At 41.5% G+C, this 20,166-nt stretch overlaps 1 protein-coding gene across 1 annotated transcript in view; it reads left to right on the top strand.

The window, feature by feature from the left end:
• adam19a (ADAM metallopeptidase domain 19a) overlaps positions 1–20,166 on the top strand; it is a 158,315-nt gene that overhangs the window by 106,518 nt on the left and 31,631 nt on the right. The window contains exons 12-14 of the mRNA XM_037681636.1: positions 6,279–6,387; positions 8,240–8,381; positions 9,346–9,454. Of these exons, the coding sequence (XP_037537564.1) occupies positions 6,279–6,387; positions 8,240–8,381; positions 9,346–9,454 (360 nt within the window). The remainder of the gene's footprint in view (positions 1–6,278; positions 6,388–8,239; positions 8,382–9,345; positions 9,455–20,166) is intronic.

The raw sequence follows: 20,166 nt of genomic DNA, 5'->3' as shown, positions 1-20,166 counted from the left end.
GTTATCTGGGAGTCCTCCCAGAACTGGAATGCCTAGTTCAAAATCATTAAAGTCAGTGTCTGAGTTTTCAGTTTGCGATGACTCATCATCGTTTGTGTGTGAGTTTACCCCCCCTTCGTCCGATGAGGGGTTCTTGGAGGCAATAACAGCAATGTCTTGGTGTGTTTCACCGACATCTGTAATGTTGTCATTCGCGCCTTCAGAGTTAGTAGCGATTGCATCACTACACAGTGCTCCTGGTTGGATTCCCATTTCAGCGTGTATCAAAGTTTCTAAAAACCTTTGTATTTCCTCTGTCTCTTCCGAGCTCAGAGGTTTAGGGCCTTTTTTCTGGAACCTTTGTGATTTTATCGCCTCGGTCCGTTTCGTCCGAGGTGGGGGAGGGTTAGGTACGTCTTTTGGGGGTTCCTCTTCGGATTTCCCCTGATAATATGGGTCCTCTTGTATCCCATATCTTTGCGTCCTACGCATGTCCCATCTACGATAATCACGTTCATCCTCTGAAAGAGGAGCCTTTTTGTCCCAGCGTGCACCATCATTACGTGGTTTGTCAGTTTGAAAATACTGCCTTTTCTCGCCTGTTTTAGGAGGAGGTGTCAACGCACTCCGTCCTCCCATTTCTAGGGAGTGGGGTTTTACCTCTATACCAGGAAACACCTCTATGGGCGTCTTATCATGAGAGCATGCCTCGGACACATTCACTGCACACTGTCGCACGTTCGGTGGAGGAGACCTGTTTAGGTCTGTTCCTACCGCCCGAGATGAGGGTGGATTAAGAGCAGGAGGTGCAACAACGTCTTTCTGAGGTGTTTGTGGGTGACCTGAACTCTGTCCACGGTCTTCTCTGAGTTCCAGACAAACTCGCCCCACGTCAGAAATCTTGTTTGTTGCTGCTCTTAGCTTCTCCTCACAAGCCTTAAGGCGTTCCTATGATGTCCGACATTCACCTTGTAAATGCCGACAATGACGGAGAAATATCGCCTTTTCCGCTTTGCAATCCTCAAGTTGTGTTTTAAGCACATCTTTAGCATCCCTGGCTTCAGATAGTGAAGCCTCAAGTAATTGTATTTTGCTGTTCATTGAATCAACTTCTGCACGTGCATATTGCTGTAATTGAAACATCTGCTCATAATGTTTTCTTGTGAGGACCTCGTGTTCACTTTTAAATTGAAGGAAGTGTTCTTCAATCTTCTGAACCACCTCTTTTTCACTGTATAACCTTAGTGCAAGGTCATCAGCTTTCCTAACAACTGCATAGAATGATTCTTTTAGCAAAATTGCAATTCTAGCCAGCTTTTCATAACTTGACATTGTAATTTCTGTAGAGGTCACAACTTCTGCAACCTCCATCAGATCGTCCAACAACTCTTTTGGGTTCATGCAGTCCGCCCGTTTGCCATATGGATGTAAGGAAGCTGTCAGCAGAGCTAACGCATCTTCCAAACAGTCCTTCATCCCATAAGGATCAAAGTCTTTTTCCCTGACACCTGTCATGGTTATTCACCGTTCAGCACTTTTTCCGGATAAAACAATTGCCAGCTTCAGATTTTTTCACAGGTAAATAATTGTATTCAAATGTCAATGAGTCTCACACTATTTCAGCTTTGGGTTTACACAAAAGTACTGTTATAAGTCTACTTATTCAAATGTGAGCACCTGTCTCAGGTTTTACCCCAATTCATGAATATTTAAGTAAATGCTTCCATGCAGTGTTACTTGTATGTGCTTATTTTTCAACAGATACTAGATTACCAAGCGTCTCCGTGTCTTCCACTCTAAAGCACTGAATTTTTATAAACCTGCAATTTCTCTTTTTAGTCTCACAGCACATCAGTTTAAAAATGTTTTTAAACCGTTTACTTCCAGAAATTCGCTATTTTAAACAGTTACTCATCAACCCAGGTGGGTGAAAAGAGAAAAGAAAATTGATGATGAGGAATAATCAGGCTTTTTTCAGAAAAACTGTACTCCTTTCTCCTGCCAATCTTCTACTTAAAATTAAATAGGAGATGTAATTGTTTAGGTGGTAAATAAAATCAGAAAAGTCTCTTTTTCCTGATATATTTACTCTTATTTAGTGATTTAGCAATTGAACGTGCATTATCTTTTAGCAAATGAGTAAACTTTATCAACTCTGTGAATATCTGAAACTGTACCTTTTTTGTTAAAAAGTTTCTACCTTTTATTTTGTACCTTCTCAATGAGGAATTACCAGTGAATAAAGGTTTGTTGGTAAATGCCTTTCCGCATAAATACCTCAATTACTTTTTAAATGCAAGATAACAGTGATTATTCAGCTTTGAGGAACGTTTATTAACTCAAAAATGCCTTACAGAAATAAAAAACGTTTAATTTCACTCAAAATACCTAAAACTGAAGTGAAACTGTGATCTCAAGTTTTCCAGGAGGGGGCAGTGTTTAGCTTTCTACCAGCAGGAGTCTATGACGACTTCCTGTGACGTTCGGTTGACATCCTGTTTTTAGCCGCTTAGCTTAAAGTTAGCTTTGGCTAAACTCGGTTAAAATCAACATTTCTGAACGGTTGAAGCGTAAACGTGGCGTTTTCTCAACAAGCACGACTTCTTAGCATGAACAAGAGTTTTCTGGGACATGTGGCAAGTTACATTTAGTGAATTTAAGCACAGCAAAGCTCTCGGTTGCAACCGAGCTCATTTCCGACATGGAGGAAGTGACGTGACACGTCACTCATCCGGTCGTTAGCTGTTAGCTTAAAATTAGCATCGCTAGCGTTGTTCAAAAACATCATTTAATGACGGATTTTAAACTCAAACGTGGCGAAATTTCAACAATTATGCTTCGAAGACACGGAGCAGTGGATCAGAATCAACTTTTAAAGCGTTTTTGAACTTTAAAAAGCAGATTTTATTTCCCTATGAAAACGAGTTTTCATTTCCGGGTTACTGACTGACACGACTCTCAGCCAATGAGAGCGTTCCACGGCCGCCAAATCAACCAATCACGCAGCGTTTTCCCCAGCTAGCATGTTCGATTTATCTGAACAAGTCCGTCAACTTTTCTGTCTTTTAAACTGTCAAAATGCACTTTTTTCTGTTAAAAATGTAATCAATAAGCTCCCAGCTGCACGGAGTCGGCGCCCCGGTCTCAAAAACGTCTTTCTAGCTATTTAAACAACTCGTTCGAACTTTTTCAGAACCGAGCCGGTACCAGAACCGAACCTCCGTCCGTTTGGACCAGTTTAAACAGAATAAAGCGTTTTAACTCACAGCCAGCTTATGTTACACATAACAGACGTACAATCTCAGCTTTCATAAAGACATATGACTCACAATTCCAGCTTCAAAACATTGCCAGCGTAAACATGCAGCGTCTAGCTCCAAGCGCGCAGCTTCAGCACGCTGCAGTCTGCTATTTCTCCATGCCAACATGAAATATCAATTATTACACGCATACACAGTCCATTTATGAACACGTCACGGGCCACCAAAATGTGGTGGAAACGTGCGGACGGGCCACCAATATAGTATAAACAGAATAAAGCGTTTTACAGCACACTGTTTATATTAATTTGGTAGAATACATGTAGTGACAACATAATTAATTTTACAGGAAGTGAGAACAATATGGCGATTGTTTTCACTTTTCAGCAGAACAGCAGACATCAATTCACACGGCGGTGATTGATTTTTTAACAAATAGGAGAATTTAAAGATGGAAATGAAGTTTAAAGGGAGTAAAAGATGGTGTGTGAGGGGGAGTGTTGACCAGAACCGACACTCTCCATTCGAACCCAGCTTTTCCTCGGTACGCTTTGGTAGTAAACTTGACTCATTACCTTTCTGAAGATAAATCAGCAGATATGGAGTTCCAGTTAACGCTACCTGTCCAGCGTCTCCATAGGATGGCTGTGACTCGTCCGAAGTAGTGACGAGATTCCGTCCGACACCAGCTCACCTCAGCAAGTGGACTTCACATGAGTGGAGTCCTTCAGAAGTTCCACTCAGAGGTGGAAGATGTTATAATCCAACTCGGAAGAGCCTTATCATGGCTGGACTTCTGTTCTCCCAAACGACTTCACAGAACTGTGAACATCTCAGAACTTCTCCCGCTTCACCGAACTGAGAGAACTAGGAAGTACCGGCATTTTAAAGAGCTCTATTTCCGGTATATTTGAGCGTCCCTGATTGGTCCATATCAACCAGACAGGGGTGTGTTTTGTGATGTAAGAGGTTACTAGAAGTCAGAAAACAGCAAGAATTGTTATGGAACAGATTTAAACTGTTCTCAGACAGGTGAGAGGAATATTTTGGCGAGTTTGGAGAAACAGGTGCCAACTCCTCTGTTTACGTCTGAGAGGATTTTAAAACAAGACACATGTCTGCTTCGACTCCGACCTTGGACAAAACTTACACTTGCTCATTCAAAGACAGAAATCAGAAAATACATGATTACTCTGTAACAGGCCTTAACATGAATTCTAACTTTGCATGAGGATTAAAAAATCATTGTTACTGTTTTACAGTTAATAAAATTGATTAGTTCACTGCAACATCTAAAATGGTTTGAACTAAGACACTTTGATTATCAACATTTGTAAAATGGTAATGATAATAAAAAGAGAGTGTTCTTTCACTTGATTTTCAAGAAAGAAAGTCTCAGGATGGGTGAACCTGTATTTCTGGATTCAAATCAATGAAATGACAGTTTCTGTCCCACAAGGTTCTTAAGGTCAAGGGTTTTGACCTTAGGCTTAGTTTTGACATCAGGTTAAGTTCACTACAAGAGGAAACAGCCGAAATAAATGTACTTGTTTGTTCTGTGTGTGAATCTGATTTGATAAAGCTAATGAGTTCTGTGATTAAGAGCTGTCATCTCTTTTAGCCAAGAGTTGAAATGTGACACTTAGTGTTGGTTAAATTAACATCTAGGTATTAAAGAGCTCACTGATCAAACAATGAGGAAAAGCAGCTGACTCTACAAAATTATGAATCACAATCTCATGTATTCAACAAAGTTCAGTCAGGTCCTCTGGACGGTGCCTTCTTGTTGAAGTGTTTTGTCTTTCACCCAGAAGACTTCATCAGTTCAAGGAACCACAACAAACTCAGTCTTATAAATAGAACCTTCACATAGTAGGTCAACCAGTTTTATGGTGTTCAGATAGTTTCTGTAGACCGCCCTCTCCCCCGTTTACTCATTTGAGGCAGTCATGGCCTCTGGATTTTTCTACCTGGATTACTGAGCATGAATCAGGATGGTTTGAACCACTTTGGCCATGACTGCCTCAAATGAGTCGGTGAGGGAGAGGGTGGACTACAGAAACCATCTGAGCACCATCAAACTGGTTGACTCACTATGTGAAGGTGCTATTTATAAGATTGAGTTTGTTGTGGCTCCTCGGACTGATGAAGTCTTTTGGATGAAAGACGAAACATTTCAACAAAAACTAACCGTCCAGAGGACCTGACTGAACTTTGTTGAATTTTTCTACCTGGATTATTGAGCATGACTCAGGATACAATCTCGTGTAATTTAGTTGGTGCAGTGTGTAACTTTATTGTTCATTTATATTCATGTTTCATTAAGGCCAGATCTGTTTAAAATATTAGAAGGCTTTGTGGCAAAAATGAGCCACCAGCCCCCGCTACAGTTTTGCACCTTCATTCCTTGTCTACAGTTGCAGGTGTCCGTTACCTTTTAGTGCACACTGCAGTCCTGTTTTGTGGCTATTCTTGTTCCAGGTTTGATATTTTTGTCTATTGTACCTTCACATTTTAAAATAGGGATGTCTTTAAACAGCCCACCACAACATGGACCTGAGAGCTGAAGTGGGACGGTTGGGGACCATAATTTTACATTCACTTCACAATTAGAATTGGCTTACAAATTACTACATAATGCACAGAAAATGAGCACATGTTGTTTTAGTGTTATTAGTATTCACCTGTTTCTTTGATACATATGAATTTCTGAAGGCCATTATTAAACCACTGACAACAAAAACTCCATTAAAACATATAGGGCCTCTTCGTTGTAAACATTATTTTGTTGGGTCTGAGCAGTGACTAACACAGCTGAACACCTCACCTCAACCTGAAGCCTGTCTCCTGAACATAACCACAGCCATAACTAAAAACAACTCTCAACAATACTTTTGTAAACATGGAGACTCAAACTAGCTTCATTTGGGTAAAGAAGGTCTCCATAGTTTTACATTCAGGTAACCATTGTGTTAGTAAAACACCACACACACAGGATTACCAACACATGACATTAACGGATGCCTTGTGGGTCTGCAGGTGTGCAACAGCAACGGGAACTGTCACTGTAATCCAGGGTGGGCTCCACCTTTCTGTGAGAAGCCGGGACTTGGCGGCAGCGTGGACAGTGGACCTGTGCAATATGACAGTGAGTACACAAGCATGCCTTGGCTGCAGGTTGCCTCTTTACATAATCAATTTTGTCCTCCATCATGGAGCAAAGGGGGGAGCTGGAAATACATTTGCTCTGTCAGTCTGTCCGTGCATGTTGTGAGCATGATAACTTGGAAAATAAGTGCAGTACCAACTTCCATCTTGATGTGTGGGTGCATCTAAGAGTAAAAAAAGGTTATTTTTTAAAAATCGGGTTGCCACATGGGGTGAAAATCAGCACCTCCAAATCTGAAATCATGATCCTCAGTCAGAAAAGGGTGGATTGCTCTCTTCAAGTCAAGGGTGAGGTTCTGCCTCAAGTGGAGGAGTTCAAGTATCTCTGGGGTTTTTTCACGAGTGAGGAAAGAATGGAGCATGAGATTTATAGACGGACTGGTGCAGCATCTCCAGTATTGCAAACTCTGTGCCGGTCCGTTGTGGTGAAGAGGGAGCTGAGCTGTAAGGTGAAACCCTCTGTTTACTGGTCAGTCTACGTTCCTACCCTCACCTATGGTCATGAACTCTGAGCAGTGACTGAAACAACAAGACTGTGGATACAGGAGGTTGAAATGAGTTTCCTCTGCAGGGTAGCTGGACTCTCCCTTAGAGATAGGGTGAGAAGTTCAGTTATCCATGATAGACTTGGAGTAGAACTACTGTTCCTCCACATCAAGAAAAGCCAGTTGAGGTGGTTCAGGCATCTGGTAAGGATGCTCCCTGTGCGCCTCCCTAGGGAGGTGCTTCGAGCATGTCCAACTGGGAGGAGACTCCGGGGAAGACCCAGGACACGCTGGATAGACTGTCTCTCGGTTTGCCTGGGAACAACTTGGAGTCCTCCCAGAAGAGCTAGAAGAGGTGGCTGTGGAAAGAGATGTCTGGACCTCCTCTCTTCAAGATGCTGCCCCACGACCCAACTTCAGAACAAGTGTAAGGTGATGGATGGATGGATGGATGGATGGATGGATGGATGGATGGATGGATGGATGGACAGATGGATGGGTATCTGAATTGTTTATTCTCTCAGTGGCATTTATTGGAGCAAATTTGTTGAAAATGAAGCTGCATTTATTTATTCAGTGAAAAAAAGACAAGAACAACTTTATTTTATAATTCATCTTAAAAGACTTGGAAAATAATTTGTTTCTTACAGATAAAAGTAAATTTTCACCAAATCATAAATCGTTTTAAATCTTGCATGACATGTACAAAAACATGTCATTAGTTTAATGAATGATTTCTGCCTTAAAGCTGGAAAAAAAAAGGTTTGTTTGTTTTACATAAAACCTCTTCAGGTCAAGGGTGAGGTTCTGCCTCTAAGGGAGAGTCCAGCTACCCTGGAGAGGAAACTTATTTCAACCTCCTGTATCTACGATCTCAGTCTCAGACCATAGGTGAGGGTAGGAACATAGACCCACCAGTAAACAGAGAACTTTGCCTTACAGCTCAGCTCCTTCTTCACCTCAACCGACCAGCACAGAGTCCACAATACTGCAGATGCTGCACCAATCTGTCAATCTCACGCTCCATTCTTCCCTCACTCATGAACAAAACCCTGAGATACTTGAACTCCTCCACTTGAATGAGAATCCACACCTTTTTGACTGAGGACCAATTTAGATACCAAAACTGTAAAATAAAGCCGTTCTCCGATAAGAAAAATAAGCAAATAAATAAATGTATTTAAACAGATTCATGAAAAGAACCCAAACACACTGAGGGTGACAGAGACAGCAAAAACATTTTGATTCAAAAGTATTCATTGTTTAAAAAAAGGCTGGTAGTGTTAGACTCAGGTGTGATGTGCTCATACATCTGAACATGCAATGATTCAGTGTGTGTCTTTATAGGTCAAGTGGGTTTGGTAGTGGGGCTGATCTTGGCCTTCCTGGTGGTCCTTCCTGCAGTGCTGCTGCTTTTCTACTGCTGCAGACTCAAGAACTCCTACTACCGCAAGTGGCTTTCACAAAGAGAGAAGAACAAGAACAACAAGTACTGTCCCCTACCCTGTTCTGTCTTGTCTTCTCTTTAAATGGACTGTACTTCTATAGCTGCTTTCTATCTAATCAAGATACTCAGAGCTCTTTACAACACAATCTGTGCCTCATTTATCATCCAGCACACACATTCATACAGCTCTCTACTAGATCTCAAGATAATCTGAATCTGTAGAGACTAATCAGAGCTTTACCACATTTTACACTGATGGGACACACATCAGAGACAATGAGGGGTTCAGTGTCTTGCCCAGGGACACTTCAGCATGTCACTGCTGGTGGAATCGAACCCCCAACTCTCCCTTTGGAGGACAACTGCTCTATAGCTGACTTTCTGTCTGTCCCTTTCTTTTACAATATACCTTCCTGGAATACTGTACACCCAAAACAAAGATTATTTTATGTTTGGCTTGTTTTTGTAATTTGGGGAACTGGAAATACCATCTGTTTGTTCGTGCATGTTGTGAGCATGATAACTTGAAAAATAAGTGAGTTACTACTGTAACTTCCATTGTGTGGATTCATCGAGGTGTAAAAATTGGGTTGTCACATAATCCAATCCAAGATGGCCACCACCATATACAAGTATATATGTGTATATACATATATATATATATATATATATATATATATATATATATGGTGCAAACAGCTCCACAGAGGATGCAATCGCCATAGCTCTTCACTCTGCACTCAGCCACCTGGAGCAGCTGCAGAGCTATGTCTGGATGTTCTTTGTAGATTACAGTTCAGCACTTAATACTATCATCTTGGACACTCGTATCACCAACCTGGACATTCTCAGTTCCCCCCCCTCACGTGTGCCTAGGTAAAAGACTCACCAACCGGCCCCAGACTGTGAGACCTAGCCCCCATCTCTCCTCCACTTGCACACCGAGCACCGACTCACCACAGGGCTATGTGCTGAGCCCTCTCCTGTATTGTCTCTACACCCACAGCTGCAGACCAGCCCACAACAACCACATCGTCAAGTTTGCAGACGACACCACAGTGGTTGGGCTCATCCTGAACAGAGAAGAAACAGCTTACAGGAAGGAGGTCCTGAAGGTGCAGTGGTGTTCACAACCTGACTCTTAATACCAAAAAAAAAACAAGATCATCATTGACTTCAGGAAGTACAGCTCTGACCCAACCCCTCTACATCAACTGTGAATGTGTGGAGACAGTCCACAGCTTTCGTTTTTTTGGCATCCTTATCTCCACCAAGCTCTCCTAGACAGACAACATCAGTGATCATCAAGAAGGCTGAGCAGAGGCTTCACTTTACTGAGAGTTTTCAGGAAGTACAATCTGGATTCCAGCCTGCTACTGACCTTCTATTAATCGTCCACTGAGAACCTGTTGACGTACTGTGTCACAGTATGGTACGGCAGCTGCACCGTTACAGACAAGGAGAAACTACAAAGAGTAGTAAATGCAGCACAGAAGATCATTGGATGCCCTCTCCCCTCCCTGATGGAAATTTACATCTCCCACTGCCTCAGCAGAGCAAAACGCATGATCGAGGACGGCTCTCACCCTGGGTTTGATCTGTTTGATCTGCTGCCCTCAGGGAGGTGCTACAGGTAAAAGGTAAATGGACTGCACTTATATAGCACCTTTCTATCTTATCAAGATACTCAACGTGCTTTACACTACAATCTATGTCCTCATTTACCCATTCATACAGCACTTTACTAGATTTCTTCAAAGACTAATCAGAGCTTTATCACATCCATTCATTTTATTGATCTTAATGTTTTAACAACTGTTTTATGTGTTTAAATGTTCTTGATTTTATATGTACAGCACTTTGTGGCAGCTGTGGTTGTTTTAAAGGGCTTTATAAATAAAGTATTATTATTATTATTATTATTATCCATGGGACACACATTGCACCTTTGGAGCAGCTGTGGCTGAGTGGTTAGGACAGTCGTCCTCCATTGGGAGAGTTGGGGGTTCAATTCCACCAGGTGTCATCTGCTGAAGTGTCCCTGGGCAAGACATTGAACCCCTAATTGCCTCTGATGTGTGTCCCATCAGTGTATGAATGTGATAAATCTCTGATTAGTCTTTGTATAGATCTAGTAAAGTGCTGTATGAATGGGTAAATGAGGACACAGATTGTGTTGTAAAGAGCTTTTTGAGTGTCTTGATTAGATAGAAAGGTGCTGTATAAGTAGTATTTTCTTTTTTTAGACTCTTGTGCAATTTTTTGTGACTGCATTTTCTATACACCTTATTCCTCGCCTCCATGCTGCGTTGTGTGAATTATGGGCGCAACTTCAGGTGCGGATCAGAACCAGCATTTGTTTCTGTGTGAACAGTAGGAGCTAATGTAGTTTCTCCAAGCATTGCAGATTTAATTTAAACATGTGGGAACACCAGCTGTCAGAGCTCAAACATGACAATTTAATCACACCACCGCCTGCTGAGGACGAGGGATGGAGGACAAGCTGAAGAAGTGGCTGATTACAAACCGGATTCCAAAAAAGTTGGGACACTAAACAAATTGTGAATAAAAACTGAATGCAATGATGTGAATGTGCCAACATCTAATATTTTATTCAGAATAGAACACAAATCACAGATCAAAAGTTTAAACTGAGAATGTATAATTTTAAGGGAAAAATCTGTTGTTTCCAAATTTCATGGCATCAACCAATCCCAAAAAATTTGGGACAAGTCCATTTTTACCACTGTGTGGCATCCCCCCTTCTTCCCAAAACACTCAACAGACGTCTGGGGACAGAGGAGACCAGTTTCTCAAGTTTAGAAATAGGAATGCTCTCCCATTCATGTCTAATACAGGCCTCTAACTGTTCAATCGTCTTGGGCCTTCTTTGTCGCACCTTCCTCTTTATGATGCGCCAAATGTTCTCTATAGGTGAAAGATCTGGACTGCAGGCTTGTAACGAGTCTGTATGGATCAGCACAAGACCTGACTCAGGACAATATTAAAATAAAAGGTTTTATTTTATTAAAGGCGTTCGTCTGAAGGATCTGAGCCTCAGTTCTGGTCCAATCTATGAAGACAGACAGGTTAGTGACTGCAAAAAGGTTCTGGGAGCTGAGAGGTGGTGTGCACGTCACTAACCTTCTGTGGCAGGAGCAGAGCTGAGACAGAGAACGTTGGAGGGCTGGGCAGGAAACAGAATCCAGGGACGTAGCAGGGGTCGAGAGCCAGGAGCTGTGTGAACAGGCAAAAGGATGATCCGTAGTCGTGGTCGAAGAGGAGAGCGAGGTTGTACCATGTAGGCCGAGAGTGTGGTATCCAGACAGGGGCAAAGACAAAGCGAGGAGTCAAGAGGGAAGCTGTGGTCAAAAACAAAGAAACTAGGAACGAATGAATGCTGGATACTTTACTGGCTGTGAGGCTTTCAATAATCTGGCACTGAGGAGAGTGAGAGTGGAGCTTAAGTAGTGAGCTGAACAGGTGTGGCAGGTGAGTGGTGATTGCAGAGACAGGGTGCAGCAGATGAGTGCAGATTGCTGAGAGAGAGTGACAGGAGCAGAAAATGGGTGATAGGCAGTGCAGGACCAAACAGGATTAAATAAACAGAAACTGAGGCAGGAAACAACGTGAATGATCTTAAAACAGGGGCTGTGATATGAGGAGCAGAGGCTTAGGCAGATGGGGGGGCAGCGGGGGCCGCTGAGCGTGACAAGGCTGGCCATTTCAGTACCCGGATCCTTCTCCTACGTAGCCATGATGTTGTGATTGCTGCAGAATGTGGTCTGGCATTATCGTGTTGAAAAATGCAGGGTCTTCCCTGAAAGAGATGACGTCTAGATGGGAGCATATGTTGTTCTAGAACCTGAACATAGTTCTCTGCATTAATGGTGCCTTTCCACACATGCAAGCTGCCCATGCCACAAGCGCTCATGCAACCCCATACCATCAGTGATACAGGCTTCTGAACGGAGCGTTGATAACAACTTGGGCTATCCTTGTCCTCTCTGGTCCGGATGACATGGCGTCCCAGTGTTCCATAAAGAACTTCAAATCGTGACTCATCTGACCACAGAACAGTCTTCCATTTTGCCACACTCCATTTTAAATGACCCCTGGCCCAGTGCAAACGTCTGAGCTTGTGGAGCTTGCTTAGAAATGGCTTCCTCTTTGCACTTTAGAGTTTCAGCTGGCAACGGCGGATGGCACGGTGGATTGTGTTCACTGACAATGCTTTCTGGAAGTATTCCTGAGCCCAATCTGTTATTTCCTTGACAGTGGCATTCCTTTTAGAGGTGCAGTGACGTTTAAGGGCCCGGAGATCACGAGCATCCAGTAGAGTTTTACGCCCTTGACCCTTACGCACAGCGATTGTTCCAGATTCTCTGAATCTTTTGATGATATTATGCACGGTTGATGATGATAACTTAAAAGTCTTTGCTATTTTACGCTGGGTAACACCATTCTGGTATTGCTGCATTATCTTTCTGTGCAACAATGGTGGAATTGGTGATCCTCTTACCATCTTGGCTTCTGAGAGACACTGACACTCTGAGAAGCTCTTTTTATACCCAATCATGTTGTCAATTGACCTAATTAGTGTTAATTGGTCTTCCAGCTGTTCGTTATATGCTCAATTTCCTTTTTCCAGCCACTTATTGCTACTTGTCCCAACTTTTTTGGGATTTGTTGACACTGTGAAATTTTGAATCAACATATTTTTCCTTTAAAATGTTACATTTACTGAGATTAAACTTTTTATCTGTCATCTATGTTATATTACGAATAAAATATTGACATTTGCCATCTCCACATCATTGCATTCAGTTTTTATTCACAATTTGTTTAGTGTCCCAACTTTTTTGGAATCCGGTTTGTACATCTACTAGCATTTTTAGCTACTTCACTAACTCGGTTCTTCTGACAGTGAAGCGATGAACAACCTGAAAAGCTCTGAGGTGTATCAGTATCTACACAGTAATGAGGTTGATGTTTTTTGTTAAAAGAGGTGGGACACAATCTTATTGACCTTAAAGCAGACACAGAGTCCAGCCAAAGCCTTAAAGTCCTCCATCACTGAGCTTGGGTTCATTGCAGAGAAAATCATAAAACTGAAGACAAACAAATACTATAAAGCTGTGACCTCCATACACTTGAAATCTTCCCTGATGTTCTCCGTCACTGTTTTCAATCCTTCTGAGGATCCAGCGTCTCTTCTCCGGTGGTTTATTGTAGTCCACACATAAAGTAGGATGCAGGTTTTCCTCCGTCGGCCGTTCCATGTTCAAACTCTGTTGTTGTAGCCTCTGATTTAGTTTGGTCTGATTGTTCTGCAGTCGTGAACATAACAGATACCTGAACTCATCACTGCTCTTTTAGTAAACTTTATAGTTGTTAAATAAATGTAAACAAAACAAAAACAGAGTTTTTTCTGCTAAACTAAATGCAAATAACTTTCAAATAACTCACGGTCCGTGCTCCACCACCATGGTTAACCAATGCTGACTGCTACTTCCTGTCTGACAGGAAGTTGTACTATAATCATTTATACAGTGGAGCTACCAGGAAGAAGGTGGATAGATCTTTCTTTTTTGAGGGTTACTCTCGTTATCGTTCACCATAGACCTGATTTGTTCTCACACCAGCCCTCTGCGTATCTTCCTTCACTACATTTATTAACCTTCTCTGTTGTCTTGATCTGTTCCTCCTTCCTGACATCTTCAGCATCTTTTGTCTGATGTATTCATGACCCTTTCTCTGCTCATGTCCAAACCATCTCAGCTTGTCTCATTTCATATTGATCTCTGATCATGTCTGCTTTGATCACTCCAAATAAAAGTCTTAATGTCCAGCAGCTTCTTCCTGTTGTTTTGTCAGAGCCACCATCTTCAAACCAAACATTATAGCAGGTCTCACTACTATTTTTAACCTTCCCTTTGACTTTTGCAGCTGTCCTTTTGTCACAAATCACCCCTGATAATCTGTCAGTTCTATCCAGCCTCTTCTTCACTTTCTCTGTGTTCTGCTCCTTGCTTTGGATTGTCACTCTTGTCCTTGAATTTATACACCTTCAGTACATATACCCCTTGCAGCTTCACTGATCTAACTGTCTCTCTCATTCTCACATTTGGATTTTGTCCTGCTTCTACTGACTTTCATCCCTCTTCTCTCCAGAGCATACCTCTGCCTCCTTTCTTCCAACAGCTCCCTACAAATTACATCATTTGTCTACATTATAATAAAACATGTATTACTGCAACCCAAGTTCTGAAAAAAGTTGGGAGGTTGTGTGAAATGTAAAAATAAACAAAATACAATGATGCACAAATCATTTCATGAACCCATATTTCAGTTACAATAGAAAAAAGTCAAGATATTGAATATTAAAACTAATCGTACCGTTTCTGAAGTGTAAAATAGATCAGTTAAAATTTAATGGCGGCAACGCATCGTAAAAATGCTGGACCAGGGATAACAAAGGGCTAATGTGAAAAAAGTTATGGTACAATTAAGAAACAGCTGAACAACAAAAGTTGAACACACTTGTGGAGTTTTCTGTGTCGCTGCCTTGCCATCGTCCCATCATGGTTCAGTCCTTCCAGCTTCAGGCTCAGGCCTGTCATGGTGGCTGTCTCCATGATCCTCCATCTGCCTGCATGTCCCACATGTGATGTGTATGACAATAAAGAACCTTGAGTCCTTGAATGATCTATTGTTTACACTGATGGTCCCCTTGTTTATGTGTAAAGACAGTTTCTGGTAATTCCACAGAGGTCTGGCTTGAAACACGTCAATAAGATGCTATTTATAGAACAGGTTTTGTTGGCAGGCCTCAGACTGATGAAGTCTTTCAAATGAAAGACGAAACATTTCTTCCAAGAAGAATCTGTCCAGATGACATGATTTAACTTTTTTGTGATTAATTTACCTGGATGACTGAGCTTACATACTTTCTTTTTTCTGCTGACAAAGCATTTTACAACCACTGGTTTTATTTATGCCCTTATTCAAGCAGGGTCGTGCTGAGCTGGTGTTGTGTGAGGCGGACACCCTGGACAGGTTGTAAGGACATCACAAGGACACATCGAGACAAACAACAATTATTCACACTCTCACTCCCAGCAAGTGACAAGTTAAAGTTGCCAAATCATCTAACATGCATGTTTTTGGTCTGTGGGAGGAAACCATAGTACCCGGAGAAAACCCACAGGTTCACAAGGAGAACATGTAAACTCCACACAGATAGGGCCCAGGTGGGAGGAGATCCTGTGAACTTGTTGCTGTGAGGCTCATAAAGGCTTGAACTCCTGCAACATATGGAATGACCACTGGTCTGGGTCTGGGTTCCTCCTTTTCACCTGATGGCTGACTGGAGTCTTGTTTGGGTTTCTTCTCTGCTTTCAGGAAGGTCCAGTTAAGATATCCACAATGCTCCAGGGCAAAATATTCAAGTCTTCAACAGTGATTTACAGAACACAGATTTTTTTTTCCTTCTGAAGCGACCCCAGTCACACAGCACCATTTTAAAGATCCTGACCTAAATGTTCTATCTTACCTTCTGAAGACACAGAATGTAAGCACTGATTATACTGGACCTCAACAGGACTTTACCTTCTACCAGTTTATGATGTGAAAAATGACGTCTATTATCATCCAAATAACTGAAGAGCCCCAGCTGCTTTTGAAGCTTTGCTGCACAGCCAACAAGTGTCCCCTGCTGTTTGAAGACCTGTTTAAGCATCTTATATGCAGATTAAATTTAAGCTTGGGCCCTACAGTGAACACATACTGTACTCTGAGCTATCTGTTTATAAATAAGAAATGTACAGTACCTTGGTAAAATATTCATCCCTCTTAGTATTATTTTATTTTGTTGCCCTTCAGCTTGGAGTTTAAATGGATTTGTATGTGTTTAAATGTAGTAATTATACAAAACCTCCTTCAGATTAATGAAATTAAATGAGGGAAGACTTGTTTCAAATAATCCTAAAAAATAAATAACTAAAAGATGATGTGTGTGTATTTATCCAGTATGCACATCTCAATAGTTTGTGTCCATCTCCAAGATCTCGGTCCATCTAACCTGGACTTTCTGTCTCCATGTCCAAACGACTGCAGCTCCTTCAGGTTGGACGGTGCTGCTTGTGTCCAACAATCTTTAAACCAAACCAGAGATTCTCAGTTGGACTGAGGTCTGGATCCAGAACCTTTACCTGGTTTTCAGCAGTCTTCAGCAGTCTTCAGCAGTTTTCAGTGGTCTTCAGCAGTGTTTAGAGTCATTGTCCGGCTGGAAGGTGGACCTCCATCCAGATCTTTGATCTCTGGAAGACTCCAACAAGTCCCTGTCTCCATGTATCCATCTTTCCTTTAACTCTGACCAGTGTTCCAGTACCTGCTGATGAAAAAATATCTCCACAGCATGATGCTGCTGCCACCATGCTTCACAGTAGGATTAGTGTTCCCAACATGATGAAAAATGTCAGAGTAACCTCAGACATGGTGTTGTCCTTGATGGTCTAAAAGTTCGAGTTTTCTCTTTGGGGACCACCTCAATTTCTTCTACATTTAGGAAAAAAAATTCTAACAGTCCAGTTTTTCTGTTGTATTTTTTAGCTACCAGTATGTCTTCTTTTCTGTCCACCCTTCCATGAAGCCCAGCTCTGTGCAGCTTCTAGTGGTTCTGTGGACAGATCCTCTAACATCTGCTGAAGAGCTGTTCTCCATTCTTTAGTTTGCTGGATGTTTTTTAGAGTAATGCCTTTCTTACCCCCTCTGACATTTGGTGGACGACCCTTGTTAGGTTTGCTGTGGTGGCAGAATATTTGCATTTCCTAATAAGAGATTTAATGGTGCTCCATGGAATGTTCACAGTTTTTATATAATTTTTATAAATCACTCTTGATCTGTACTTCTACACAACATTGTCTCTGACCTCTATGGCAAGTTTCTCGGTCTTCATGATAGAACACAAATTCTATCTTTCGCTCTCAATGAAGACGGTCGCTCTTACCTTCCCTCCCTCCCTCTTGCTTTTTTTGCTTTCTTGTCCTGTCAACCTCAGAGCCTCTCTTTACACGTCTTCCAGATCAGAAATTATTATGGATTTGGTCAGCTGGTCCCTCAACGCAAATGATAACATTTCTTCCACCAGATGACAGGGTGCTGGAGAGCCCTCATGCCCTGAACAGACCCATGCAGCTGGGTATGTCATTGATTCCTGGGGGGAGTGGAAGATGACGTGCCTATCTGTGGTGTCCATGGAGGACGTAAAAGACATTTACATTATTGGATTTATGATTACAGGATTTCTGCATTTTGGAATCGGTGGATACCTTGGATATTGCCAAATTAGGAAGACGTCGACAGCAGTTTCGGCCTTGGTAAAGCTGCCAGCCATATGTGAAGGAATAATTTGTGCCTCGAGCTCTCAGACTCATCTGCTTAACGAGCTCAACAACAAGCTGGACGTGACTTCTGAGGATCCTAGGCCACTTGCGGCTCCTGGAACTCGCTGGCATGAAGGATTCAATCTTGGAGAAAACTAATGCCCAGTGGAATGCCCACTAATTCTGGATGTTTGGATTTGCCATTGACTGTTCCAGCATAACTTTAAGGATGACAGAAATCAGAGTCTAACGGCCCAAACAATTGTTGTTTATCTGAATTTGGCCTCCCTGCTGGCCTTGGACAGGCCAACTTATCTCAACTTGCTCCTGGACGATACGTAAACTAGAAGCTTCTGCCTAATTTTTTTGAAATCCTGTTTTCGTGGGTTTCATGAACTGGAAGACCTAATTATGTAAAAATAAACAAATAAATACTTGGAATTGTTTAAATTGTGAGCCCTGAATCTATAATCTATTAAAGATTAACTTTTTGAATGGAATTATGGAAGTTAAACAACTTTTCCATGATATTCTAATTTTTTGGAAAGGGTCTGTATGTCTTATGTCTATTTATGTTGCTTTTGGTGCTGAGGTCATTTCTGATCTCCCCTTTCCTCATGTTGTCACTTTCCTTATCTAAACAGATGGCGCTGCTCAAGTGGCTGCAGCTTAGTCTCCCCATGCTTGTCTCTCTTTTGTTAATGCATTTTGGTAACAGTTCCTGTTTTATACAAATACATTTGACTTGGCTTGGCTTCATGATGCCTCTTGCTCTGTGGTAGACCTTGTTACTAATATGTGTTGCACTGCTGTTGATTCTGAAGGCTATACTTCAAAATTATTTACACTTATTTAACTAATTATGTGACTTGTGAAGTTAATGTTTGGAGCTTCACAGAACAGAGGCTGAATATTAATGCACACAATATTTTTTGTTCTCCGTCGCAGAGCGAAGAGGGGTATTTGGACATACCCTCTGTCCATCCATCTGTGCATGTTGTGAGCATGATAACTGGAAAAATAAGTGAGGTACTGACTTCCATGTTGGTGTGTGGCTGCATAGGAGTAAGAAAGGTCACTATTGACAAGTGTGTTCCCAAGTCAAAATCCAAGATAGCTGCTGCCATATGTAAACTGACCACCTCAGATCCCTCAGCGATGGAGTGGACCGCTTTGTTTTATTTTTAGGATAAATTCTTTTACAACCCACAGTAAACTTGTTTAATTCAGAACAACTGTCACACCAGTTAATTTAGGATTACTGTTTCTAGGATTACTGTGTTCCTAAACTGTTTTGTTTTCAAAACATAGAGGATTGACGTGCATAAATGTAAAAGCAGCAAGTTTACTTCAAACCCTTGTCTAAGAAAAGGTGTTTTGTGTGGGTTTGCTTGTTTCCCTGTGAACATCTGATTGATTTTAATGAACTTCAGAGAGAGTACGCTTGAAGTACTGTAAATAGATAATAATTTACATTCATTGACTTTCTTGCTTTAGTTCTGCATTTCTCTTTGGATCAAGTCAATGTTGTTTTTAGCAGTCATACTCTGTCAGAACGATCTTCTGGGCACCACGCAGCAGGCAGTCACAGCTAAGGTGCCTCCTACTGAAGCATCAACAACTTTAACACCTGAGGGCTTCTTTAAGATGTAAATTATTATTTTTCTGCCCTTCATATTTCTGTGCGGTCTGTGGTCCAGGGTATATTAGGTAAAATAACTGTGAATGCAAAGTGAAAAACATCTCTCCTCAGTTGAATGATGTGGAAAAGTGCTGGTCGTAAACCTTCACTGACACTTTATTACTCTCACCTACAAAACTCTGAGCAGTCACACATTTCTCCAGGACTTGTTTGTGCTTCAGAGCCAACAGTATCAGAGAGGAAGGTTTTATTGCTTTTATTTCACAACTTTTTGTTTATTCCTGGCCTCACTTCACATCTTCAGCTTGTAATGCCTGTTGTGTCTCCTCAGCTGTTCAAAGCTAAAACTTGCATAAAGGAAGTCTGTGCTCAACTTCAAGTACTAGTTTGGATGTAGAGCTGCATCTCCTGGTACAAACAAACTCAGAGAAAGGTAGCTGTCAAATATTTCATAGTTTGCACCTCGATGTTCTGTTATTTGTTTTTTATGGCTGGATTAAAGAGGATATGGCTGGATCTGGAGAACAATTTACCTCTTCATATACAGATGTAGTGAACTTAACCTGATGTCAAGACTAAGCCTAAGGTCAAAACTCTTGACCTTAAGAACCTTGTGGGACAGGAACTGTCATTTCATTGATTTGAATCCAGAAATACAGGTTCACCCATCCTGAGACTTTCTTTCTTGAAAATTCAAGTGGAAGAACACTCTCTGTTCTATTATCATTACTATTTTACAAATGTTGATAATCAAAGTGCCTTAGTTCAAACCATTTTAGATGTTGCAGTGAACTAATCA

This window comes from Nematolebias whitei, chromosome 1 (assembly GCF_014905685.2).
Source record: "Nematolebias whitei isolate Nwh7 chromosome 1, NemWhi1, whole genome shotgun sequence".
NCBI lineage: Eukaryota > Metazoa > Chordata > Actinopteri > Cyprinodontiformes > Rivulidae > Nematolebias > Nematolebias whitei.
The sequence above is the reverse complement of the archived record's forward strand: the minus strand, read 5'-3'. Positions and strand labels throughout refer to the sequence as shown.